The sequence below is a fragment of the Falco naumanni genome, chromosome 8 (genome assembly GCF_017639655.2).
Source record: "Falco naumanni isolate bFalNau1 chromosome 8, bFalNau1.pat, whole genome shotgun sequence".
In the NCBI taxonomy this organism is placed as follows: domain Eukaryota; kingdom Metazoa; phylum Chordata; class Aves; order Falconiformes; family Falconidae; genus Falco; species Falco naumanni.
In genome coordinates this window covers 47,754,941-47,781,367 of record NC_054061.1, presented here as the reverse complement: position 1 = coordinate 47,781,367, position 26,427 = coordinate 47,754,941, and the positions used below count along the sequence as shown (strand labels likewise).

The 26,427-nt window shown below is 37.5% G+C and overlaps 1 protein-coding gene across 1 annotated transcript in view; it reads left to right on the top strand.

The window, feature by feature from the left end:
• The window catches only part of TTN (titin), a 238,111-nt gene that overhangs the window by 149,138 nt on the left and 62,546 nt on the right, over positions 1-26,427 (top strand). The window contains exons 136-191 of the mRNA XM_040603460.1: positions 353-619; positions 767-864; positions 1,019-1,187; positions 1,280-1,546; positions 1,691-1,957; positions 2,049-2,327; positions 2,434-2,842; positions 2,946-3,070; positions 3,166-3,432; positions 4,038-4,307; positions 4,413-4,715; positions 4,834-5,136; positions 5,498-5,685; positions 5,773-5,887; positions 6,479-6,763; positions 7,054-7,205; positions 7,356-7,503; positions 7,638-7,815; positions 7,909-8,030; positions 8,129-8,416; positions 8,510-8,806; positions 8,919-9,105; positions 9,687-9,802; positions 9,895-10,194; positions 10,430-10,729; positions 10,823-10,928; positions 12,002-12,198; positions 12,302-12,607; positions 12,748-13,026; positions 13,469-13,768; positions 13,873-14,175; positions 14,273-14,647; positions 14,746-15,048; positions 15,511-15,810; positions 15,899-16,195; positions 16,291-16,575; positions 16,667-16,960; positions 17,353-17,652; positions 17,759-18,067; positions 18,159-18,349; positions 18,826-19,255; positions 19,769-20,077; positions 20,485-20,633; positions 20,725-20,757; positions 20,857-20,986; positions 21,088-21,387; positions 21,475-21,792; positions 21,883-22,179; positions 22,288-22,587; positions 23,283-23,597; positions 23,694-23,842; positions 24,688-24,838; positions 24,929-25,210; positions 25,301-25,603; positions 25,691-25,993; positions 26,112-26,393. Coding sequence (XP_040459394.1) covers positions 353-619; positions 767-864; positions 1,019-1,187; positions 1,280-1,546; positions 1,691-1,957; positions 2,049-2,327; positions 2,434-2,842; positions 2,946-3,070; positions 3,166-3,432; positions 4,038-4,307; positions 4,413-4,715; positions 4,834-5,136; positions 5,498-5,685; positions 5,773-5,887; positions 6,479-6,763; positions 7,054-7,205; positions 7,356-7,503; positions 7,638-7,815; positions 7,909-8,030; positions 8,129-8,416; positions 8,510-8,806; positions 8,919-9,105; positions 9,687-9,802; positions 9,895-10,194; positions 10,430-10,729; positions 10,823-10,928; positions 12,002-12,198; positions 12,302-12,607; positions 12,748-13,026; positions 13,469-13,768; positions 13,873-14,175; positions 14,273-14,647; positions 14,746-15,048; positions 15,511-15,810; positions 15,899-16,195; positions 16,291-16,575; positions 16,667-16,960; positions 17,353-17,652; positions 17,759-18,067; positions 18,159-18,349; positions 18,826-19,255; positions 19,769-20,077; positions 20,485-20,633; positions 20,725-20,757; positions 20,857-20,986; positions 21,088-21,387; positions 21,475-21,792; positions 21,883-22,179; positions 22,288-22,587; positions 23,283-23,597; positions 23,694-23,842; positions 24,688-24,838; positions 24,929-25,210; positions 25,301-25,603; positions 25,691-25,993; positions 26,112-26,393 — 13,896 coding nt within the window. The remainder of the gene's footprint in view (positions 1-352; positions 620-766; positions 865-1,018; positions 1,188-1,279; positions 1,547-1,690; positions 1,958-2,048; positions 2,328-2,433; positions 2,843-2,945; positions 3,071-3,165; positions 3,433-4,037; positions 4,308-4,412; positions 4,716-4,833; positions 5,137-5,497; positions 5,686-5,772; positions 5,888-6,478; positions 6,764-7,053; positions 7,206-7,355; positions 7,504-7,637; positions 7,816-7,908; positions 8,031-8,128; positions 8,417-8,509; positions 8,807-8,918; positions 9,106-9,686; positions 9,803-9,894; positions 10,195-10,429; positions 10,730-10,822; positions 10,929-12,001; positions 12,199-12,301; positions 12,608-12,747; positions 13,027-13,468; positions 13,769-13,872; positions 14,176-14,272; positions 14,648-14,745; positions 15,049-15,510; positions 15,811-15,898; positions 16,196-16,290; positions 16,576-16,666; positions 16,961-17,352; positions 17,653-17,758; positions 18,068-18,158; positions 18,350-18,825; positions 19,256-19,768; positions 20,078-20,484; positions 20,634-20,724; positions 20,758-20,856; positions 20,987-21,087; positions 21,388-21,474; positions 21,793-21,882; positions 22,180-22,287; positions 22,588-23,282; positions 23,598-23,693; positions 23,843-24,687; positions 24,839-24,928; positions 25,211-25,300; positions 25,604-25,690; positions 25,994-26,111; positions 26,394-26,427) is intronic.

The window sequence follows — 26,427 nt, the reverse complement described above, 5'->3', positions numbered from 1 at the left end:
AATTCCTTAAGTTCAGTATAACTTCAGAGTCAGTGAGATCATGTGGATATAGTTCAGCTAAAGAAATTGATTTGCAAAGCTTTGTGATGATCTGCAAGTAAAAACCCCACTGAACAAGGCTATTGTTCAGTCTAATCTTAAAGTAGGAGGAAAATGAGGAAATTAGCTGAATTAATTGAACATGTCTGGGCATTAAAAAAAACCAACAAAACTCTTCAGCAGAGATGCCTAAGAGCCTTTTTTATTATTCAGTCAAGGAAAACAAGTAAACGCGTTGGGACAGTTCTGTACTAGCAGAAGGCTGGCTACAATTTAGATCTTTTCTATCAAAAATTCTATCTATTTCTTTTAGAACCCCCAGTTGAATTTACTAAACCACTTGAGGACCAGACTGTTGAAGAGGAGGCCACTGCAATACTAGAATGTGAAGTTTCCAGGGAAAATGCAAAAGTTAAATGGTTCAAAAATGGAGAAGAAATCCACAAAACAAAGAAGTATGATATCATTTCTGATGGCAGGATCAGAAAACTCATTATCCGTGGCTGCACACTGGATGATGCAAAAACATATACCTGTGATGCTAAGGATTTTAAGACCTCATGTTTTCTCAATGTGGAACGTGAGTCACTTACCATTTTCTACAAAATGTCTGAATGCTATAAATGTTATGTACTAGTGTCTATGACTGGCAATAGTATCAAAGTCAACAATTTATTCTTCTCTACTGGAGACTTTCCTCTACTATAAATTTTCTTTTCTCTTTTAGCTATTCGTGTTGAGTTCCTGAAACCACTAACTGACCTTGAAGTTAAAGAAAAAGAATCTGCTCGGTTTGAATGTGAAATTTCTCGTCCAGGTATCAAGGTCAGTAATAATACTTTTTAACCTGTGTAACTCATTGAACTAGAGCTTTTTATAAAAAATTGACAACTTAATTGTGTTGTTACAAAAGAACACACAACTGAAATTATGATGAGTATATTAATATTAATAATGAAGTTTATTTGTTCTAAAACAGGTGAAGTGGTTTAAGGACGGCATTGAAATTAGAAAAGGCAAAAAGTATGACATAATTTCCAAAGGTGCAGAACACATTCTTGTTGTCAGTAAATGCGTCTTTGATGATGAAGCTGAATATGCCTGTGAAGCAAAAACAGCTCGAACTTCAGGCCTACTTACAGTGATAGGTAAGCACAGTGTTTCAGAATGTAATCTATGAACAAGAAAAATTGTTTTTTTGATGAACAACTGTAACTATCTTTTGAAATTCTTGTTGCAGAGGAAGAGGCTGTCTTCACAAAAAATCTTCCTGATCTTGAAGTAAATGAAAATGACACTGTAAAATTGATCTGTGAAGTCTCAAAGCCTAATGCTGAAGTCAGTTGGTTTAAAGGAGATAAGGAGGTACCTGACGGTGGTAGATTTGAACACATTTCTGATGGCCGAAAGAGAATTCTTGTCATACGTAACGCTCATCCTGAAGATGCTGACAAATATACTTGCAAGCTCCCAAGCTCTAGTACAACAGGAAAACTTACTGTGCATGGTAAGAGAGTTACTTTACTGGCCTTGTGTTCAGGAAAAAATATTTAAAGATAAAAAAATCAGGAAGAACACAACTTGGTTGATTATCTTCGGAAGTAAAACTTAAAATAAAATCATATATATCTACAAAAATGTTTTCTTTCAGAACTTGCAGCAGAATTTCTCACCAGACCACAAAATCTTGAGGTGCTTGAAGGAGACAAAGCTGAATTTGTCTGTTCAGTATCCAAAGAGGCAATTACAGTACAGTGGCTGAGGGGTGACACGGTCCTGGAGCCTAGTGATAAGTACAACATCATTTCAGATGGCAAAAAGAGAACACTTGTGGTTCAAGACTCTGTTCTAGGGGATGCAGGAAAGTATACTGTCATGGTTGGTGAAGCTAAAGCTACAGCACGCTTAACAGTGATCGGTAAGCTTTATTTTATCAATGTGCAGGTGCATATTTTGTTGCATTCCTTACACTACATGATGTTCTATTTCTTCTGTTTTCTCAATTTCAGAAAAACTCAGGATTATAACTCCTCTTAAGGACCAAGAAGTTAATGAGGGTCAAGAAATTATCTTCAACTGTGAAGTCAATAAAGAAGGTGCTAAAGAGAAGTGGTATAAAAATGATGAGGCGATATTTGATAGTGCAAAATACATTATTGTCCAGAAGGATTTAGTTTACACTCTCAGAATCAGAGATGCACAGTTGAAAGATCAAGCCACCTATACCATCTCACTGTCAAACCAGAGAGGTGAACACGTCAAAAGTTCTGCTGCCTTAACAGTATTAGGTAAATAACTGGCAATGTATTAAAATTATTTCATCATCTTACATTCAATTTCGCATCAGGATCTTGAGGATGTAAATTAATCAGTTTGGGGTTTTTGTCTTAACAGAGGAGGATCTCAGAATTGTTGAGCCCCTTGAAGACATTGAGACCATGGAAAAGAAAACTGTCACATTCTGGTGCAAAGTCAATCGCCTTAATGCAACCCTCAAATGGACAAAGAATGGTGAAGAGATCACATTCAACAAGAGAGTTTTGTACAAAATTGATAAATACAAGCACTCACTCATCATTAAAGACTGTGGGTTTATAGATGAAGGTGAATATACTGTTACTGCTGGACAAGACAAATCTGTTGCAGAGCTTCTCATCACAGAAGCACCAGCAGACTTCATTGAGCACCTCCGCGACCAGACCGTCACTGAATTTGATGATGCTGTCTTTACATGCCAGCTTTCCAAAGAGAAAGCCAGTGTAAGATGGTACAGAAATGGAAGAGAAATAAAAGAAGGCAAAAAGTAAGTACATTTTATTATGCTTGTTAATTTGTTAACTGTGTTTGCTTTACTTTCTTGCTTTGTCTGGAAACTAAAATACTGCTTACTTTTCTCCCCCATAAAGATACCAGTTTGAAAAGGATGGAAATCTGCACAGATTAATCATAAAAGACTGTAGACTAGATGATGAGTGTGAATATTCCTGTGGCGTGGATGACAGGAAATCTAGAGCAAGACTTTTTGTTGAAGGTATGTGTAAAATTGAATAGGAGTTATTTCTTCATTACTTAGTAATAATAGAAACAATATACAAATAACACCAAACGAATCAACATTTACTTCAGAAATCCCTGTTGAGATCATCCGACCACCACAAGATGTTTATGAAGCTCCTGGTGCAGATGTCATCTTCATGGCTGAGTTGAACAAAGATGGTGTGGAGGTCAAGTGGCTGAGAAACAACATGATTATCATTCAAGGTGACAAACATCAGATGATGAGTGAAGGAAAGGTCCACAGGCTGCAGGTGTGCGAGATAAAGCCCCGTGACCAAGGGGAATACAGATTTATTGCCAAAGATAAGGAAGCTAGAGCTAAGCTTGAATTAGCTGGTAAGTTGCTTGCTTTGTGTTTCTTTTATAAAATCTTAGACTAGTGAATTAACTATTTAACTAAATTGATTTTTATTCTTTAAAAGAGTTGGATTAAAATGAATACACAATCAGGCCGAGACAATTGCAAGTCTGTTAAACTGTATTACAACAAACATTTTTTATTATACTATGTTGATTCAACTGCTGATGAAAACATAGGTCACTTCTCAGTGTCTATACCAAAAGCATGAGTTGAGTGTCGAGGCAGAATCTTTTTGTTCAGTCAACGCAGATCTAAAACATGAGAATTATTTGGCCTACTCATTTCAATCATATAAGACTTGTAATTCCTGATTTTTCTATTCTACAGGGTCAGACGAATAAAATACATTAAGTTAATGCTCAAAAACCAACTCCCTCTTCCCTGATTTTATAGGACACAGTATACACCAACCAGCCTGAGCTTCTTTTTCTAGAGCAATCTAATGAGTATATGAAGGATTTGCTTAGAATTCACATAACAGCTCAGTTTACTTTTCTATGTTAGCTTTTTGCTGATGACGCAAATATATCTAATTTTTTAAAAAATGTAAGTACTTACTTGTCACATTGATCTTCCTTAGCTGCACCTAGAATCAAGACTGGTGATCAAAACCTTGTGGTTGATGTTGGGAAGCCTTTAACTATGACTGTTCCATATGATGCCTACCCAAGAGCAGAAGCCGAATGGTTGAAAGGGGAGGAAAGTCTGCCCACAGCCACTGTTGATACAACAACTGACTGCACTACCTTTAAAATTTATAAAGCAAAGAAATCAGATAAAGGAAGGTACAAGGTTATACTTCGAAACAAACATGGCCAGGCAGAAGCATTCATCAATGTAGAGGTCATTGGTAAGTACTCCTATTATTAAAATCTTGCTTACGCTTATTTAAGCCAGAGCAGGGAAAAAAAAAAAAAAGATTCAATGCCCTAAAATATTGTCATATTTTTGATAGATGTTCCAGGTCCAGTTAGAAACTTGGAAGTCACTGAAACTTATGATGGTGAAGTTGGCCTTGCCTGGCAAGAACCAGAAAGTGATGGTGGAAGTAAAATAATAGGCTATGTCATTGAAAGACGTGATATCAAGCGTAAGACCTGGGTTATGGTCACTGATCGTGCTGAAAATTGTGAATACACTGTTACTGGACTTCAGAAGGGAGGAGTTGAGTACCTCTTCCGTGTTAGTGCAAGGAACAGAGTTGGTACTGGTGAGCCAGTGGAAACAGAGACCCCTGTGGAAGCTAAGAGCAAATTTGGTGAGTAGAAGTTATGAAAAACTCAGTGTTTGATGACAGTGTAAGAAAACCAGTACAAACTAACAATAGCTAAAACCCACATTTTTTTTTTCCTTTTTCTCTGTAAAATAAAATGCAGATGTTCCTGGTCCTCCTCAAAATGTTGAAGTTACCGATGTGAACAGGTTTGGAGCTACACTTACCTGGGAACCACCTGAGTATGATGGAGGATCTCCAGTTACTGGCTATGTTATTGAACTACGTAACAGAGGTTCCATCAAATGGGAGCCAGCTATGACCACTGGAGCCGATGAACTGTCAGCTGTCCTGACTGATGTTGTGGAAAATGAAGAATATTTCTTCAGAGTAAGAGCTCAAAACATGGTTGGAGTTGGCAAACCAAGTCCCGCTACACGTGCAGTAAAAATTATGGACCCTATCAGTAAGTATGCATGCACACTGATTGTGATTGCATTATGTGAGACAGGGACATTTTGGCCGTTTATATATTATGTGTGCAGGAAAGTTCCATTAAGAAACATGTGCTGGAAATACTATGTACATTTAGATTTTTCCTAATTTTGTCCTTCAAACGTATCAGGAGTACTTTGCTACCACTTGGTTCAGTAAGAACTCCAAATATTTTTGCTTTGAAATTAGGATCCAACTTCAGTTTAAAAAACTGGTTTAGAAAAAGCTATGCAAAGGCTTTAAAAAGAGTACTTTAAGGTATAGATGGCTGATATGCAGAACCATACTCCTTTATTAGTTGCAAAAATGTATTTCTCTCAAATTATTTTCAGAGAGACCAAGTCCTCCTATTAACCTTGGTCATTCAGATCAAACTAAGTCATCAGTGCAGCTCACATGGGAACCTCCTCTTGATGATGGAGGAAGTCCAATCTTAGGCTATATTGTTGAAAGGCAAGAAGAAGGAACAGACAAGTGGATTCGCTGTAACCCAAAACTAGTACCAGCTCTTACTTTTAAGGTAAGATACTCCATTCATCAGCAAAGTACTCAAAATGCATAGATCATCTTTAATACAATTTAAGAGATTATCATTTGTGCTTTTTAGGTAACTGGATTGAAACCAGGATCCAGTTATTACTACAGAGTCTCAGCAGAAAATGCAGCCGGTGTGTCTGACCCAGCAGAGGCTATTGGGCCATTAATTGCAGATGATACTTTTGGTAAGCTATATGCTACTTATTAAAGAGAATTAATTAAATAAGACATACAATTAAAGTCCATCTTGTGGATAATATGTATATTTTTCACCAGATTACTGTGATGACAACTGATGACATGAGCCTTAGACCTTTGGTTTCTGAGCTGTTCCTCCTCCATTATGAATTCTGCAGATAATTAGCTGTACTATTAAGCAGAGAGCTATTAGGTTGCCTGAAGACCAAGGCATGACCTTTTGTCTCCTGATCTAGCTTTATGGGAGGCAGAGAAGACAAAAAAACCCAACAAAAAACCAAAAAAAAACCCAACAATTGAAACAATACAATACAAACAAACAAACAAACAAAAAAACCACAACAAAAAAAAGGGTAAATTAGATCTCCTACTTGATAGGCTAAGCTGCCTTATCATTCACATATTTCTAAAAAGCATTTAGCCAAAAGAGTTAGTCAGTGATAAGTGACAGCTAGTCCTAGACAGCTCCAACCTGCAGGCTGAGATATACTCAGAATCAGCCTCTCCACACAGCTATCATAAGACATATTCAGAACACTTGAAAGTATTTAATTGAATCCATTTTCTACTTTTTCCAGTTGGACCTACAATGGATCTAAGTGCATTTAAAGATGGGCTGGAAGTTATTGTTCCAGAGCCAATCAAGATCCGTGTTCCTATCACTGGCTACCCTGTGCCAACTGCCACATGGTCTTTTGGTGACCAAGTCTTAGAAAAGGGTGATCGTGTAACAATGAAGACCACTGCCTCCTTTGCAGAACTCGTAATTACTCCAAGTGAACGTCCAGACAAGGGAATTTATTCCTTAACATTAGAAAATCCTGTGTCATCTGTTTCAGGAGAAATTGATGTTAATGTCATTGGTAAGTGGACATGTATATATTCTAGCAATATCATTCCATATTTGTCTTGGTAAAATCAGATTAGGTTAATAAAGTGAAATCATAGAACCTTCAGTAAATCATGTCTATTAAAATATAAATAAAAATTAGAAATCTATCCTCCAAAAATCTCTTTTCTGGTTTTCAAAATCCAGCTTTGCTGTTTAAGGTAGAATGGCTAAGAAGTGTAAGTCTCCTAGCAGATAGATTCATGGAGATGATCTGTCAAATTCTGATTACAAAATAATTAATACAATTTCGATGATTTCTAGCTCGTCCAAGTGCACCAAGAGAACTTAAAGTTTTAGACATAATCAAGAACACAGTACAGCTGTCATGGGAACCGCCAGAAGATGATGGTGGAAGTCCAGTTACTGGCTATATAATTGAAAAACGTGACGTAAGCCGGAAAACATGGAGCAAAGTAAGTTCATTTTTTCTCATTTCAGTTTTGCTTTCTCATTTCGATTTTCTATATTGCTTCCACATGTGCTACTGTATTTTGTGTCTTATTTTGTTAATAGCACTTTGGAAATAAATTTTAGAAACACATTGGAGCTTTCCTTCTTTTTAGGTTATGGATCATGTTGTTGACCAAGAGTTCACTGTACCTGACCTCATCCAAGGAAAAGAATATTTATTTAGAGTTTCTGCATGCAATAAATGTGGCCCTGGAGAACCTGCATATATTGATGAACCTGTAAATATGTCAGCACCAGCAAGTGAGTCAATCGTTTCACATTGTTGCTGATTTTCTGTTTCTGAAATCTTGCTGATTTTCTTCAAAGTAAGATGTAAAAAGATGTCTTCCTTAGACTGGCTTCTAACACCCCGTTTGTTTTTGATTTCGTAATAGCGGTGCCTGATCCACCAGAGAATGTTAAATGGAGAAATCCAACATCAAAAGGAATCTTCCTAACATGGGAGCCTCCCAAATATGATGGTGGAGCCCGCATTAAGGGATATCTGGTAGAAAAATCCCAACGTGGCACAGACAAGTGGGAGATATGTGGGGAGCCAGTTGTTGAAACAAAGTAAGCAATTTAAGATCAGAAGGTATATCCTTTCAACTAACTGTGCCATCCTCACTGCTTTAAATACCTCGATTTTGTTTTCTTAACAAACAGAATGGAAGTAACGAAACTCAAGGAAGGAGAGTGGTATGCGTATCGGGTTAAGGCTTTGAACAGAATAGGAGCTAGCAAGCCAAGTAAGCCAACAGATGATATTCAGGCCATTGATGCAAAAGGTAATTGCTTCAATCACTGACTTAAAAGATCTGCTTTATTTTTACCAGTCTTTGAAATACTGTTTCTACAACAATGTTTTTATTCTCTCCTAAATCAGAGGCTCCAGAAATTTTCTTAGATGTGAAGCTTCTTGCTGGACTTACTGTGAAAGCTGGAACTAAAATTGAACTGCCAGCTAAAGTAACTGGAAAGCCTGAGCCCCAGATTACTTGGACCAAGGCTGACAAAATTTTGAGACCTGATGACAGAATCACCATTGAAACCAAACCTAATCATTCTACAGTCACTATTACAGACAGCAAGAGGAGTGATAGTGGAACCTATATTATTGAAGCTGTAAATTCCAGTGGACGTGCTACTGCTGTTGTTGAAGTTAATGTTCTTGGTATACATGTATTTTATGTTGTTTATAAAAATTATTAGTAATGTACTGAGTTATGCAAGCAGAAGGTTAACATCCACATCTTGTGCTCTACAGATAAACCTGGTCCACCAGCTGCATTTGATGTATCAGAAATCACAAATGAATCCTGCCTTCTGACATGGAATCCTCCACGAGATGATGGGGGTTCTAAAATTACCAACTATGTCCTTGAGAAAAGAGCTACAGACAGTGAAATATGGCACAAGTTGTCATCAACTATTAAGGATACAAAATTCAGAGCTACCAATTTAACTCCTCATAAAGAATATGTGTTCCGAGTCAGTGCTGAGAACATGTATGGTGTTGGGGAGCCAGCACAGTGTAACCCCATCATTGCAAAATATTCATTTGGTTAGTTGATTAAATTAATGTTAAATTCTTACAATATTTTAAGAGGGGGGAAAAACATATGTATGATGGTTTTGTGGTTTTTTTTTGTTTTTGTTTCAATTTATTTATACAGATCCACCAGGCCCTCCAACCGGTCTCAAGCCTATAGAGGTCACCAAAGACTCAGTCACCTTAACATGGAATGAACCAGATGAAGATGGTGGAAGCCCCATAACTGGCTACTGGGTTGAAAGATACGATCCTGAGCAGGATAAATGGATAAAATGCAATAAAATGCCAGTGAAAGATACAACATTCAAGTAAGGCTATAGTCAGTTCAATCAGAAATGGGTCACAGAGACATAAAAATGTATTGGTAGCCTTTTAAACACATTTTACATTGTGTTTACTATTTTTCCCTTGTTTCCACAACTTCAGATCCACCTAACATCTGGTGGCACACTTTTTTTTGACAATTAGTTTTAAAGAGCAACATCTTTACAGAAGACTGAATCATTCTTTTTTAAAAAATGTTATGCTTATTAATTTCTGTGCTATTTGATTATTCATAACACCTTCTAAAACAGCAGACATAGCCATCTCAATTTGGCAAAAGCCTGGTGGCTTTTTTCTCCTGATACTCATATTTACTAACAACTGTGGAACACACATAAATGCAATATGACTTTCAAAACACTGGTTTCTGTGTCGTGGTGCACCATTGTACTGTTGACAATACACCTATTTTGGATGTTCACCATTTCATAAAACATCATTAGCAGTAATTTAAGTATTTTCAGATTTTCCAAGTAAACTGTAGTACAAAGAGTAGAGAGGATAATGTTTTAGGTACCAGTTAACATGTAGGTGTGGTTTAATCAAACTTAATTTTTCTTTCCAGAGTTAAAGGTCTTACAAATAAGAAGAAATACAAGTTCCGTGTCTTGGCAGAGAATCTTGCAGGACCTGGAAAACCAAGCAAGGAAACAGAGCCAATCTTAGTGAAAGACCCAATTGGTATAATAAACACATTTTTAATGTTTTAGTTTAACAACAACAAAAAAGTTATTTGTTTTCAGTCATGTAATTAATATTGGACTCCTGTCTAGATCCACCGTGGCCTCCTGGAAAGCCAACTGTGAAAGATGTTGGCAAGACATCATTATTCCTGACCTGGACAAAGCCAGAACATGATGGAGGAGCAAAGATCGAATCTTATGTCATTGAACTATTAAAGACTGGAACAGACGAGTGGGTGAGGGTGGCAGAAGGAGTTCCCACAACAGAACACTTCCTCAAAGGGCTTATGGAGAAGCAAGAATATTCATTCCGTGTAAGAGCTGTGAACAAGGCTGGTGAGAGTGAGCCCAGTGAACCCAGTGACCCTGTGCTGTGCAAGGAGAGGCTCTGTAAGTATTGTTTCAGAATGTGCTGCTACTGCAAATACACAGTTTCTGTCTTTATAAAAGCCCCATGTCTGCGTGTCTCTGTAGTGAACTCTTGGAAGGCTTATGAAATATTAAAATCTGTCCTGCTTCAGCTAAGAAAATACAAAGTTTTAGTAGTTTTGGTGTGTTCCCTGTCTTCTGCAATTTTTGGTGTGAAATACACTAATCTGTTTTACCTTCTTTTTCTATTTTACAGATCCTCCTTCACCACCTCGGTGGCTTGAGGTTATTAATATTACTAAAAACACAGCAGATCTTAAATGGACAGTACCAGAGAAAGATGGAGGTTCCCCAATTACCAACTACATTGTTGAAAAGAGAGATGTAAGGCGGAAAGGCTGGCAGACAGTTGATACGACAGTGAAAGATACCAAGTACACAGTGAGCCCACTGACTGAGGGCTCATTGTATGTCTTCCGTGTGGCTGCTGAAAATGCCATTGGACAGAGTGACTATTGTGAAATCGAGGATTCAGTGCTTGCTAAAGATACTTTCAGTAAGTTTCAGATTTGCTTACTGAGTGATCAGTAGAAACAGTTCACATGTAATGGATTCCTATTCTTCTAATTTGTGTATTTTTTTTTTTTAGCAACCCCTGGACCTCCATATGCTCTTACAATAGTTGAAGTCACAAAAGGTCATGTTGATTTGAAATGGGAACCACCTAAGAATGATGGTGGCAGACCAATTCAAAGGTAAAGTAATTTTAAGTTTCTGTAGTGTTTCCTGTAGATTAAGATCTTTTATGAGTGATGACATTTCTGTCAAAATGTTTAAATTTTAAATGAACACATTTTATATGAAAAAGAGATGAATGAATGTAAAAGAGAAGCCATACGATCAACATAATTAAGGGTTTGATTTTAAAATGTGGAAATTATGCAAATATAAATAACCCAATGTGCATGAATAATGAATGTATGTCAACATCCTCAAACATCATCTAATAAAATCAGATTAAATTGAACTGCATATAAAACAGGAAAAAAAATAAGGTATCCAGTCTCCAGTTCCTCCAGAGCTGTAGCCAGTTAGGCCTATCTACCACTTAATATTGTTACATTTTCCTTCTGCCTTAGTTTCTCATTCAAATGGTATGACTTAAAGTGAAGGCTCATCACTTTTCTGTTCATTCTTTTTATTACACTTTTCAAGCAAACTGGTTTACTCCTTTGGGTTGCTTCTAACTTGTCCTTTTCTTTGGTTTCTAAAGTACCAGTCCTCTGAAATTCACCTTGAATGCCAGTTAGATTTTTCCTCTTTATATTTTCACTCTTCCTTTCCTTCCCAATCACAGTAAACATATCTTAAACAGACAACTACAGAGATCTCCCTGCAGCAACATAAGTCACTTAATTCACCTTACTTTCCCACAGTCTACCATAGGCAGAATTTTGACAGCTGAGTAACTCACAGATAATACCTAAAAATACTTTCAGTGGACTAACCACTGAGATCCAAACTAGCAAAGATACAAGCATAGCTTTGAGGTTCTTTTTCTTCTGCAGCTCTCTAAAACCTAAGAACATAGCAGAAGTTCAGGAACTGGCTTTCAGAATTGGCTCTATCAGTAATGTCAGCCCCATTACATCCAAGACCTACCAGGACTACGTGGCTGATGTGTGAAGTTCATTGAATCTGTCACCCGTGACTCTCTACTTTTCCATTGGCCAAACTATTCTCATCCCTATTTATCTACTCTATTGAGCAAGAAGTCTGAAGTGTTCATGTTTCAAGTGCCTGACAGTATTTTCCCCAATTTATTCAGATACGTTATTGAAAAGAAAGAAAAACTCGCCACTCGCTGGGTAAAAGCTGGAAAGACAGCTGGTCCAGATTGCAATTTCAGAGTGACTGATGTTATTGAAGGTACAGATGTACAGTTCCAGGTTCGTGCAGAAAATGAAGCTGGCTGTGGTCATCCCAGTGAACCAACCGACCTCATTCATATTGAAGATCCAACAAGTAAGTTGCAGTATAATATACAGTGTATGGATTACAGAAGCAGTATACTGTGTAGAACAGATATTCTGGAGAAAAATGACACAACTCTTTTCCATTCCTGCAGGTCCTCCTTCACCTCCTCAGGATTTACATGTCACAGATGCAGGTCGAAAACACATTTGCATTGCATGGAAACCACCTGAGAAGAACGGTGGAAGCCCTATTATTGGGTATAATGTTGAGATGTGCGAAGCAGGAACAGAAAAATGGATGCGAATCAATTCTCGCCCAATAAAAGATCTAAAATGTAAAGTGGAGGAAGGTGTTGTTCCAGACAAGGAATATGTGCTGAGAGTCAGAGCTGTCAATGCTGTTGGAGCTAGTGAGCCGTCAGACATCTCAGAAAAAGTTGTTGCCAAGGACCCAGACTGTAAGAATAGATTCCTTTCTTTTTTTTTTCTTTTTTTTTCTTTTTTTTTTTTTTTTTTTTTTGGGGGGGTGGGAATCTGCATAACTGAAAAAAGAATGGTGTTTGGCAACTTTCTATTAATATTATACTTACTTTTACAGGTAATCCAACCATTGATCTAAAAACTCGTGACATTGTTGTTGTTAAAGGACAGAAATTAAGTATCCCTGTACCCTTCAGAGCTGTGCCATCCCCAACTATAACATGGCACAAAGACGGCAAAGAGTTGAAAGCTGGTGACAGAACAACAATGAAGAGTGACTACACCTCTGCATTGCTCGAAGTCATGGACAGTGTTCATGCTGATGCTGGTGTTTATACTATCACATTGGAAAACAAGCTGGCATCAACAACTGGCTCAGTCAATGTCAAAGTCATCGGTAAGTAGGCTTCTTCCATTCTGAGAAATATACTTATCCTCATTTGAGCCCTACAGCTGAAAGAAGAAAGGACTCGAAAAATTCGTTTTGTGCCATGTGAAGGAATCACTTCAATTCAGACACATGTAGATCGCCATAAAGGCATTAATCTTACAAAATCCCACCAAAAAAAACACTTTACCCCAAGTTGGTCTAACTAGTCAGTGACTGCTCAAAGCCCAATTATTGTGAGTAGTCATCATATAAATATGAAAAACCTGTAAGAATTCTGAATACTTTTCACCTTTAGGATCATAAATTCATACATATGCCGTGTAGCCAACATTTGTGGGTTTTGGTTTGCTTTCTGCAAAGCAAAAAAATGCAGTATAATTTCATATTTGTAGGAATACAGTTTCCCATCTATTTAGTTAACTAATTTTATTATTCTTATTTAAAACAGGTCCACCTGGACAGTGTAAAGACATTAAGGCAAGCGAAGTAACTAAGAATTCTTGCAAAGTATCCTGGGAACCTCCAGACTTTGATGGTGGTACTCCTATTCTGCATTATGTTCTGGAACGCAGAGAAGCTGGTCGTAGAACATATATCCCAGTCATGTCTGGTGAAAATAAGCTTTCATGGCAAGTCAAAGATCTTATCCCTAACTGTGAATATTATTTCCGTGTTAAAGCTGTCAATAAGATTGGAGGAGGTGAATATCTTGAACTAAGAAACCCAATCATTGCAGAAGACCCAAAACGTAAGGTTTTTTTCACTACTAACTGATCTAACAACTTGAATTTTAACTCAAATCTTCATACTTTTTTTTTCTCATATTATCCCTCTTCTTCTACTCTTCCACAGAGCCTCCAGATCCTCCTGTTGACCTTGAGGTCCATAATCCAACATCAAAATCAGTAACACTTACGTGGAAACCACCCCTGTTTGATGGTGGAAGCAAGATTATGGGCTATATAATAGAAAAGCTTGCTAAGGGCAAAGAGAGGTGGGAGAGATGCAATGACTATCTGGTACCTCTGTTAACTTATCCAGTGAAAGGTCTTGAGGAAGGAAAGGAATATCAGTTCCGTGTTCGTGCTGAGAATGCTGCTGGCATTAGTGAGCCTTCTCGAATTACTCCTTTTGTGAAAGCTGTGGATCCTATCGGTATGCATTGCTCATTTGATTGTTTGTAGTAATTGCCATACATCCTCAAACATATTGGAAGGTTCTACTCTGCATTTATCATTCTGTGTTATTACAGAGGCTCCAAAGGTCTTTCTTGCTGCAAACCTACAGTCGGGCCTTGAGGTGAAGAGAGGTGATGAGATCATACTTGAGGCACATATTTCAGGGTCACCTTATCCATCTATCACTTGGCTGAGGAATGATGAAGTTGTCAGACCAGAGGAAATAAAAAAGAGAGCAACAACGTATACAAGGAAGAAGAAGGGTGAAGCTGAAGAAGAGAAACCTTTCCAGCTTTCACTGCCAGAACGTATGAGTGTTGACAACCACAAAGAAGGAGAGTCTGTACTATCAATCCGTGACTCCATCAGAGCTGACCATGGCACATTTACAATTAAAGTGGAAAATGATCATGGTGTTGCAAAAGCCTCATGTGAAGTCAATGTGTTAGGTATGTAATGAGTGTCCTCAAGAACACCTAGTTGTTCAGAGTATTGGGTAAGAAGCAGACAAGATGAGTACTCACCATTTTTCTTGCTTTATTAACAGATACACCTGGGCCTCCAGTCAACTTTGTATTTGAAGATGTGAGGAAAAATTCTGTCATTTGCAAATGGGAACCTCCCCTTGATGATGGTGGAAGCGAAATCCTAAACTATGTACTGGAAAAGAAAGACAATACAAAAGCTGAAATGGGCTGGGTGACTGTCAGCTCAACACTCAGGCATTGCAAATTCCATGTAACAAAACTGATTGAAGGAAAAGAATATCTCTTCCGCGTATTTGCTGAAAATAGAGTTGGACCAGGACCACCATGTGTTTCAAAACCAATGACAGCAAAAGATCCTTTCTGTAAGTTTTAATTTTGAAATACAACTTTTTCAGAAAACCAGTCTAAAAGCTACAGACTCTTAGAATACTCAGCCTTCATGTATGTGAACGTTTCCCAGAAGAAACTTGAGCAATGTAATTATTATTTCTTGCACATTTTAAACCACTGAAATAAAGGGAGATATTGAAAACATACTAATTTCAGTAGGAAAGAAATAAGAATGACAGTCACTGTGATAAAACTTTACACTTACAACATCTGAATAGTGACATTCTCTGTGTTCAGTAAATTAATATCCTTACCAAAAGAGAGAACCACTGCAAGTCTGATAACTGCAGTTAGGAATCAGTTTCCAAGAGAGTGAGTGTAGGAGAACTATGAATGACTTAAAACTAGTAGTCGCTCATATCTTAGTTCTCTCTTAGCTTTGAGGAAGCTCTGAGGAAGACAGCAATGATGACAAAATTACTTCTTTTTTTCAGCTCCACCAGATCCACCTAATAAGCCTGATGTGCAAGATGTTACCAGCAACAGTATGTTGGTTAAATGGAATGAACCAAAAGACAACGGCAGCCCGATCATAGGATATTGGATTGAAAAACGTGAAATTAATAGTACTCATTGGGCTCGGGTCAACAGGAACCTTGTGAATGCTCTAGAAATAAAAGTTGAAGGACTTTTGGAAGGTTTAACCTACATCTTTAGAGTATGTGCTGAAAATGCAGCTGGCCCTGGTAAATTTAGTCCGCCATCAGATCCAAAAACTGCGCAGGACCCAATAAGTAAGTAGCTTAGGAGAAGCTAAAAGCAGACAGGTGACAGAATAGGATTCATAGCCTTTAACTTTGATTTACACCTATTTATTTATAGTGCCACCTGGTCCACCGATTCCAAGGGTTGCTGATACAAGCTCAACTTCTATTGAGTTAGAGTGGGAACCTCCTGCATATAATGGTGGTGGAGATATCACTGGTTACCATGTATACAAACAGCTGGTGGGAGTCAATGAGTGGTCACGTTGCACAGAGAAGCCCATTAAAGTTCGACAGTATACTGTTAAAGAAGTCAGAGAAGGTGCAGACTATAAACTCCGTGTTACTGCACTTAATGCCGCTGGTGAAGGACCACCTGGTGAAACTGAACCCACAACAGTTGCAGAACCTAAAGGTATTGCAATTGTGTTATTTTCAAGAAATGTCCAGCTGTTTAAAAAGTAATTTTGAATCTCTCCCTTGAACTAATGAACTGTTTCTCTTTTGCAGAGCCTCCCACTGTCGAGCTGGATGTTTCTGTCAAAGCAGGCATTCAGATCATGGCTGGGCAAACTCTTAAAATTCCTGCTACTGTGACAGGACGTCCTACTCCCACCATTGAATGGGCTGTGGAGGAGGGTGAATTAGACAAAGATAGAGTTGTTATTGAAAATGTTGGCACAAAGTCTGAGTTAACCATTAAGAATGCACTGAGAAAAGACCATGGAAGATACGTAATTACTGCTACCAATAGCAGTGGTTCCAAATCTGCAGGAACCAGAGTAGAAGTATTTGGTAAGAAAAATATTTTCTGAAATCAACTGAGCATTTCTTTTGGTGAGATAATCTTCAGACTTTATCCCATTTGTTTGATTTTGTTTTTCAGATGTTCCTGGGCCAGTCCTTGACCTAAAGCCAGTGGTCACAAACAGAAAGATGTGTTTGCTTAACTGGTCTGATCCTGAAGATGATGGTGGCAGTGATATCATAGGCTTCATTGTTGAACGGAAGGATGCCAAAATGCATACGTGGAGACTAGCTGTAGACACAGAGAGATCTAAATGTGATATTACTGGTCTGGTTGAAGGGCAGGAATATAAATTCCGTGTTAGCGCCAAGAATAAGTTTGGTACTGGTCCACCTGTTGAAATAGGACCCATCCTTGCAGTTGATCCATTAGGTATGGCTAATTTTATGGAATTTTTTAAAACATTTTTTAATTATACGTTATTAAACCAGTATTGTGTGGATTGCTTTCTATACAGAAAATGTACTTTTCTACTACCTGGATAAGGCATCTGCCTTAGATGAATTACTTCAGTCAGATCTCTGAATCAGTTTTGTAAAACTATTATGGTTCTTTATGTAACAAAATACTGATGTCTACTGAGACATTACTTGTTACCTTTTTATCCACATACTTGAGAAACTATACTATCCATAACCTTACTCAACTACTTTGCATACAAAGGCTGTGGCTTTAAAAAGTCAGAACTACTGTATTCTTATGATTTAAAATTCTGTAACTTTTAAAATGTGGGGTTTTTTATTATGATTTGTGTATGTTAATAGGTCCTCCAACAGCACCTGAGAGGTTCATGTACACAGAGAGGACAAAGTCAACCATTACACTTGATTGGAAGCCTCCACGTAGTGATGGTGGCAGTCCTGTCTTAGGATATATCGTTGAGAAGAGGAGACATGATTCAAAAGATTATGAACGAGTTAATGCAAGGCTGTGTCCAAAAACATCTCTTCTTGTTGAAAACCTTGATGAACTTCATATGTATGAATTCCGTGTCAAAGCTGTCAATGCTATTGGAGAAAGTGAACCATCATTGCCCCTCAATGTAGTTATACAAGATGACGAAGGTATATCTGCTGTAAAGAAAACCACACAATCATCTCCAGCGCACTGCAAGGCAATTTCTGTCTTTAATCTGCATCTTCACTCTGTCATTTTTCTTCTTGTTTTCAGTACCTCCAACTGTGACATTACGCCTGGCTGTGAGAGGAGATACTATCAAAGTGAAGGCAGGAGAACCAGTTAATATTCCTGCTGATGTGACAGGTCTGCCAATGCCAAAGATTGAATGGGACAAGAATGAAGTTTTAATTGACCAAACATCCAGTGCACTTAAGATAACCAAGGAAGAAGTATCTAGAAGTGAGGCAAAAACTGAACTTATCCTGCCTGCAACAGTGAGGGATGATAAAGGCACTTACACTGTGAGAGCTTCCAATCGTCTTGGCACGGCATTTCGCAATGTGCATGTTGAAGTGTATGGTAAGGATGTGACATTTTAATAAAACGACAGCTAATTAAACGCTTTCGCCTTTTTCTTAATGTAATTCTGTGCTCTGTTGCTTTCATACAGATCGTCCTTCCCCACCAAGAAATCTTGCTGTTTCTGATATTAAAGCAGAATCATGCTATTTAACATGGGATGCGCCACTTGATAATGGTGGTAGTGAAATTACCCATTACATTATTGAGAAACGTGATGCTAGTAGGAAGAAATCTGAGTGGGAAGAAGTCTCCAAAAGTGCTGTTGAGAGAAGATTTGGGGTAATTCATGAAATATCTTTATTATGTACTATAGTATGCATAAAAAATAACAATAGTACACATCTAATGAAAACTGCTACTTGCATAAATGCCTGTGTTTGTACTCCATTTAGACTCCAGAATTACTGGATGAATGTTGCCCATCTATGTATGTGTGTCTGCCTCATGACAAAGCAAAAGAAATTGTTCTCTTTTGCTACTTAATCTCAGCTGAGTTTAGAACACATCTTCCTTTCTGTTTCCCAGCATTATTTATAACTTTACCAACTGCAAAAACAAACGACATTTTTATTTGTGTTTGATCCTGTGCATGTGAAATAAGAAAGTCCCTAGAGCATTACATACAGCTGCATAGTATGTAAACATAGGTATGTCAATGAGATTCCAAGACAGAATTTTGAGTGAAAACCACTGCATAACTCCAAATAAGTTTATTCTGAAAGTAGCCAAGGATTGATTTAAATCTTATTTTTCAGGTATGGAATCTTGAAACAGATGGAAAATATCAATTTAGAGTCCGGGCTGTAAACAAATATGGAATAAGTGATGAATGCCTCTCAGAAAAAGTTGTTATTAAGGACCCCTATGGCCTTCCTGGACCTCCTGGAAAGCCAAAAATTTTGGATCGCACCAGATCATCAATGCGGGTAACCTGGGAGCCTCCTTTGAACAATGGTGGCAGCCCAATTACTGGCTATTGGTTAGAGAAGAGAGAGGTGGGAGGTGTCTACTGGTCACGCGTTAACAGGGCTCCAGTAACAAAACCAGCAGTAAAAGGTCTAGAGTACACTGTGCTTCGTTTGGCCGAAGGTGTTGAATACCAGTTTAGAGTTATGGCTGAAAATCTTGCTGGAATCGGCCCTCCCAGTGAACCATCAGATCCTGCTTTAGCAGCAGATCCCATATGTAAGTATATCATTTGTATGACTATTTTAAAGGACTATATCACACCAGAACCAAAATGTGCTACTACTATTTATATTGATTTTATTGCAATTAATCCAATGCTTCGTTTTCACTAAACCAAAAGGAATATATTGACATAAAGTAGTTTCCTGATTTACTAGTTTTCACTGATTTAAAAATAATAAGCTTTAATTCAGTTTTTTTACTTCTTTTATGAACCTTAAACTGCCATTATATGAATGAAAAAATGGCCAAATAAACTTGAGTACAGAGTCAGATTTTCATGTTATTGGTTTTTTTATCATTAAAAAGCTCAATCTTTATGCCTTGTACTTAAGTATCCCTTAAGAACATATGTAATATATGTAATTAAGTATGCATGCTCTAGGATTATACGCTCTCTGTGTATGACAGAAGAAAATGAAAATACTTGCATTCTTCTAGAAACTATTAAAAAAAAATACATGCAGGCACTAACTGTCAGGCAATTTTTACTTGCTCTTGTTTTAAAAGTTGTGCCTGGTCCACCGTCTTGCCCAGAGGTCAAAGACAAAACCAAATCATCTGTAGCTCTTGCATGGAAGCCTCCACAAAAGGATGGTGGTAGTCCTATAAAAGGATATATTGTTGAAATGCAAGATGAAGGTAGTACTGACTGGAAGAAGGTGAATGAAGGAGACAAACTCTTTCCTACTTGTGAATGTGTTATTCCCAACTTGAAAGAGCTTAGAAAATACCGATTTAGGGTGAAAGCTGTAAATGCTGCTGGAGAATCAGAACCAAGTCCTGCGACATCAGAAATACCTGTCCAAGATATTCTAGGTAAGTGTTCTGGGGATTAATTTAGGTATTTATATCTAAATGCCATCTACTGCTGGGAATGTTCAAGCAGGATGCCAAGCAAGCCAAAATCAAAACAGAACAGTTATGTAAAAATATAACAAAAGATTGACACACATTTTTTAAAGTGTTATGATGACCATTACCAGGGCTGGATCCATTAGAAAACTGATGACCACCTGCAGTCATACTAAGGAAATAATGTATATTTTATGAAGAAATGACAACAAATTTTTTTCTATCCGTATACTCCCCAGCTTCCTTTTTGCACACCCAACCTTTCTCACATAAACATGGATTCCGCATGTTTGTGTGGGGTTTTAGCTCAGTGCTGACAAAAATTTACTTTCAGTAGCTTTTGAAATTTATATATTGAAATACTTTTGCAGAGGAACCAGAAATCTTCCTTGATATTGGAGCACAGGATTTCCTCTCTTGTCGTGCTGGCACGACAATTAAAATCCCAGCTGTTATCAAGGGTCGTCCAGTTCCAAAATCATTTTGGGAGTTTGAAGGAAAAGCAAAGACAACAGCAAAGGTTAGTAAAATAAAAGCTTTTTTCTACCTGTGTTTCTAGACATTTAAGCCTATCCCCTCTTATATTTATGTTTATTTCCCTTTGTTTATAGGAGGGTGGTCATAATGTACCTGAAGAAGCTCAGGTAAAGCACACAATTTTTGTAAGTTTACTATTGTTGCATTTTTCAAACATAAATATGTGAAGTTGATCTATAACTTTTCTTTCTTTCTATAATACACAGGTGGAAGCAACTGATACGCATTCAGTGATTATCATCCCAGAGTGCAACAGAAGTCATTCTGGACGATACAGTATTACAGCAAAGAACAAAGCAGGACAAAAAACTGTGCATGTCAGAGTCAATGTCCTTGGTATGGCTTACACATATCAAAGTATTCAAATAGTAGGGTTTAGTCGTATTTTTCAACATACTTATGTAAATTTGTTTCTGTTGTGCTTTTTACTTTAATAGATGTTCCAGGTCCACCAAAAGACCTAAAAGTAAGTGATATCACAAGAGGTAGTTGTAAACTTTCATGGAAGATGCCAGATGATGATGGTGGAGATAGAATCAGAGGCTATGTTATAGAGAAAAGAACTATTGATGGGAAGGCCTGGACTAAAGTCAATGCAAACTGTGGAAGTACTTCCTTTGTTGTACCTGATCTCATATCTGGACAAGAGTATTTCTTCCGGGTACGTGCAGAAAACCGTTTTGGTGTTGGCCCTCCTGCTGAAACCATCCAACGGACTACAGCCAGGGATCCAATCCGTAAGTAAAATCAAAGTAAAATAAATTCTTTAAAACCAGATGGTATTGTACAGTGGATTTATTCACATTTTTGTTCTGTTTGTGAAGATCCTCCTGATCCACCTATTAAACTAAAGATTGGCCTTGTAACCAAGAACACAGTGAGCTTGACATGGAAACCACCAAAGAATGATGGTGGAGCTCCTGTTACACATTACAATGTTGAATGTCTCCGCTGGGATCGTACTGGAGAAGTGAAAGAGACTTGGAAGCAATGCAACAGACGTGACGTGGAAGAAACAAAGTTTACTGTTGAGGATCTTGTAGAAGGCGGAGAATACGAATTCAGAGTCAAAGCTGTAAATATAGCAGGTCCCAGTAGGCCATCAGCCACTGTTGGTCCACTTGTTGTCAAAGACCAGACATGTAAGTAATAACTGGTATCAGTAAATACAAATTTCATTTTAAAATTATGTAGTATTTTTGTATGTTAATTTTTTCAACATTTCATTGTAGGCCCACCATCTATTGAACTCAAAGAATTTATGGAGGTTGAAGAAGGAACAGATGTTAACATTGTGGCCAAAATAAAGGGTGTGCCCTTCCCCACATTAACATGGCTAAAAGCTTCTCCAAAGAAACCAGATGACAAAACACCTGTGCTGTATGATCAGCATGTCAACAAGATTGTTGGTGACGATACTTGCACTTTATTGATTCAACAGTCTCGCAGAAGTGATACAGGCTTATATACTATAACAGCTGTAAATAATCTGGGAACTGCTTCAAAGGAGATGAGACTAAATGTTCTGGGTAGATATCTATAACTCTTGTACATTGCATTAATTGATAGCGTTCATGTGATGCTTTATTTTAATAGCATTCAAATTAATTCTTCTTTATAAAAAATGTATGTTTTAGGTCGTCCTGGACCTCCAGTGGGACCTATTAAATTCGAATCCATTTTGGCTGATAAAATGACAATATCATGGCTTCCTCCATTAGACGATGGTGGTTCTAAGATTACAAACTATGTCATAGAGAAAAAAGAAGCAAATAGAAGGACATGGGTACCTGTTACTAATGAGCCTAAGGAATGCTTATTCACTGTTCCCAAGTTGATGGAAGGCCATGAATATGTGTTCCGCATTATGGCACAGAACAAGTATGGTATTGGAGAACCTTTGGATAGTGAACCAGAAACAGCACGAAACCTTTTCAGTAAGTAGGAATATGCTTTCAAATTATGCCAGTCATTTTCATATTCTGGTATGTGTACAGCATCTGTTAAATACTACTGCTAATTTTCTCAATTCACATAAATAAATTTTCTAGAATAGCTTGAAGAGCTTTAGCATTAGTAGTTACTTCTTAAAAACACATGCAGTACTTAAAAATACTTCCCCCCTCCTTGTTATATATTAAAATACAAACTCATGATTTTTTAAGGTTTAAATATACTAATAACGGTTATCTGATAAGATTCAGATAATTCTGTTGTATTTGAGACATTATTGACCTCAGAGATCAGGAAGAGTCAATTTTCTGCCTTAAGTTTTAAAAGAGAAATTAGGCAGAGTAGCTCTGATGTAGAAGGAATGTTAAGCTGGCAAGAGAAAATAATTTTTCAAACATCCAAGGTTAGGCTGGCCACTGAAATGAGGTACTGATCCAGGAACACAAGAAAAAGTCATTTTTGACAACTGTTATTTGAGGGAAAGATATTTTATGGTTCACAGAAGTATATGTACCTGAATAGGGATGGGAAGATGAATGAGGGAGAGTGTCTCATGCAGATAGGTAACTGTCTAATGCGGCTGTGACCATGTGAGTGCATGGGTCTATTTTTGCTCTCTAGCTACCTCTATCTTCCTTTAGCTTTTTTTTACAAAGTATGTGTAAATTTCTTCCCACAGCTGTTCCTGGACCTTGCGACAAGCCAACAGTCAGCAGTATAACACGTGACTCAATGACTGTAAACTGGGAAGAACCAGAACATGATGGTGGCTCTCCTATTACTGGTTACTGGCTGGAGCGCAAAGAGACCACTGGGAAGAGATGGACGAGGGTTAACCGTGATCCTATCAAACCTATGACACTGGGGGTTTCGTACAAAGTTACAGGTCTTATTGAAGGCTCTGAATATCAGTTCCGTGTTTCAGCTATCAATGCAGCTGGTGTTGGTCCACCAAGCATGCCATCTGATCCAGCAATTTGTAGAGATCCTATTGGTAAATATTTTAGATTCCTATTGTTTAATTTGAAAATATTCAAATAATAACAAAGAATATATTGTTAAGATGTAATGGTATGATGATGTTTCTCAGCCCCACCTGGCCCTCCTATTCCAAAAGTTACTGATTGGACAAAGTCTTCTGTAGACTTGGAGTGGAGTCCACCACTAAAGGATGGCGGTTCTAGGGTCACTGGCTACATTGTTGAGTATAAAGAGGAAGGAACGGAGCAATGGGAACGGGTAGGTGGAAAACTATTACAGAATTTGCATTTCTTCTCTCTGTGTGTCCATCAAAATAAATCACACCAGAAAAGACATAGTTTACAGATTTTCACTATGCAAGTTATTTTCTTAAAGTTCATATCTTTGCACCATTATTATCTTCATATATTTAAAATGTAAGACTACACTCACCACAACATTGTTAATTTTGTAGTTTCCTAAATAATTTTTAAATTTCTGTTTAAAGATGTGAGAAAATATGTAGGTAATTTTTGATAAAAGAACAGAAGACAAGACCAAGTTAGAACTGGCACAAAAGTAAGTCTCACTGGTGCCAAATCATTTGCAACTACCACGTCTCCACATTTTCCTACTTTTTTCAATAATGCATTACTGAAAATTTAACTAATGCATACCTTGGCTATTTTTTGTATCTCCATAAACACTTGAGTACATTTTAAATAATACCTAAATTCCCTGCACTGTTTCCAGGTAAACAGGCTTCATATTGGGGTTTAAAAAAATCAAAGAATTCCTTTTTGTTTTGCCACTCTTACTTATATGACTTTATTTGTCCAATAATACATGTAATTTTTCTGAGACTACAGGCTGTTACAATTGGTGTAACATCCTTGTCTGTTAGAATTATTAAAAAAGTGAATCTTCAGAACAGCTTCTATGTCCGTGTCCTATATTTCTTTACATGGATTCTCAAGAAATCTTTGTGAGCAAGATTCATGTATGCTTAAAACTGCCTTGTGCTTGTAAATCTGAAACAACATCTGGTTTAAGATTAGTTTCAAACATCACAAAGAAATTGATGATACTTTAATGTTAGCTGACGTTACAGTGTTTTCTTACAGGTAAAAGATAAAGAAGTTAGAGGAACTAAGTTCGTTGTGGCAGGATTAAAGGAAGGATGCTTTTACAAATTCAGAGTTAGAGCAGTGAACGCTGCTGGTATTGGAGAGCCTGGAGAAGTTACAGACATCATTGAAATGAAGGACAGAATTGGTATTTATGGTTTATGTTCATATTTTTAGTACCTTTAAGTCAAAGTAAGAAAAAAAAAATTCATTTAATTTTTTTGTTCACCTCCCACAGTGGCTCCTGATATTAATTTGGATGCAAGTGTCAGGGACAGGATTGTTGTTCATGCTGGAGGAGTAATTCGGATCATAGCATATGTCTCAGGAAAACCAGCTCCAACAGTGACTTGGAGCAGAGATGACCGAGCTTTACCAGAAGAAGCCAAAATTGAAGAAACAGCTATTAGTTCTTCTTTGGTCATCAAGAATTGCAAAAGAAGCCATCAGGGTTTATACACTCTTCTTGCTAAAAATGCCGGTGGTGAGCGGAAGAAGACTATTATTGTTGATGTGCTAGGTAAATAGCAACCTCAGTCCTTGCGAACAAGTAAAATTTCATAACATTCAGCATGTAAACTTAAATATTCCATTTCTTCTTTGCTCTCAGATGTGCCAGGCCCAGTTGGAATGCCATTCCTTACTGAGAACCTAACCAATGACTCTTGTAAATTGACATGGTTTACTCCAGAAGATGATGGTGGTTCTCCTATTACCAACTACATAATCGAAAAACGTGAATCTGACCACAGAGCTTGGACTCCAGTAAGCTACACAGTTACAAGACAGAATGCTACTGTTCAGGGACTCACTGAAGGGAAAGCCTACTTTTTCCGAATTGCAGCTGAGAATATAATTGGCATGGGTCCATTCACAGAGACAACAAAAGAGATTGTCATTAGAGATCCAATAAGTAAGTATACTTTGGGGTTTGCATTACTGTCATATGGGATGAATATGCAAAAAATGCATTTACCATATTTTTTTTGTTTATTCACAGCTGTTCCTGACCGTCCAGAAGACCTGGAAGTAAAAGAAGTTACCAAGAACTCTGTTACATTAACTTGGAACCCTCCAAAATATAACGGAGGCTCAGATATCACCATGTATGTTCTAGAGAGCCGTCTCATTGGAAAAGAGAAATTCCACAGAGTGACAAAGGAGAAAATGCTTGATAGGAAATACACTGTAGGAGGCTTGAAAGAGGGTGATACCTATGAATATCGTGTGAGTGCTTGTAATATTGTGGGGCAAGGCAAGCCATCATTTTGCACAAAACCAATCACATGCAAGGATGAAATTGGTATGTATCTTTTTCATATTTCTTTTGAAAACAGTGATTATATTTACTGGTTCCTTACTTTTTCTTATTAAAATTGCTGACATTTGTGGGCATTGTGTTTTTTAATATTGTCTTTCAGCTCCTCCATCACTTGATCTTGACTTTAGAGACAAGCTTATTGTTCGGGTTGGTGAAGCTTTCAGCCTGACGGGACGTTACTCAGGCAAGCCCACACCAAAGGTTACTTGGCTAAAGGATGATATTGTTGTCAAAGAAGATGACCGTACAAAGATCAAGACAACTCCTACAACTCTTTGCTTGGGGATACTAAAATCTGTTCGTGAAGACTCAGGCAAATACTGTGTTACTGTAGAGAATAGCACAGGATCAAGAAAAGGATTTTGTCAAGTTAATGTTGTTGGTAGGTTTTATTGAATAACACTATTGTCTGTCAT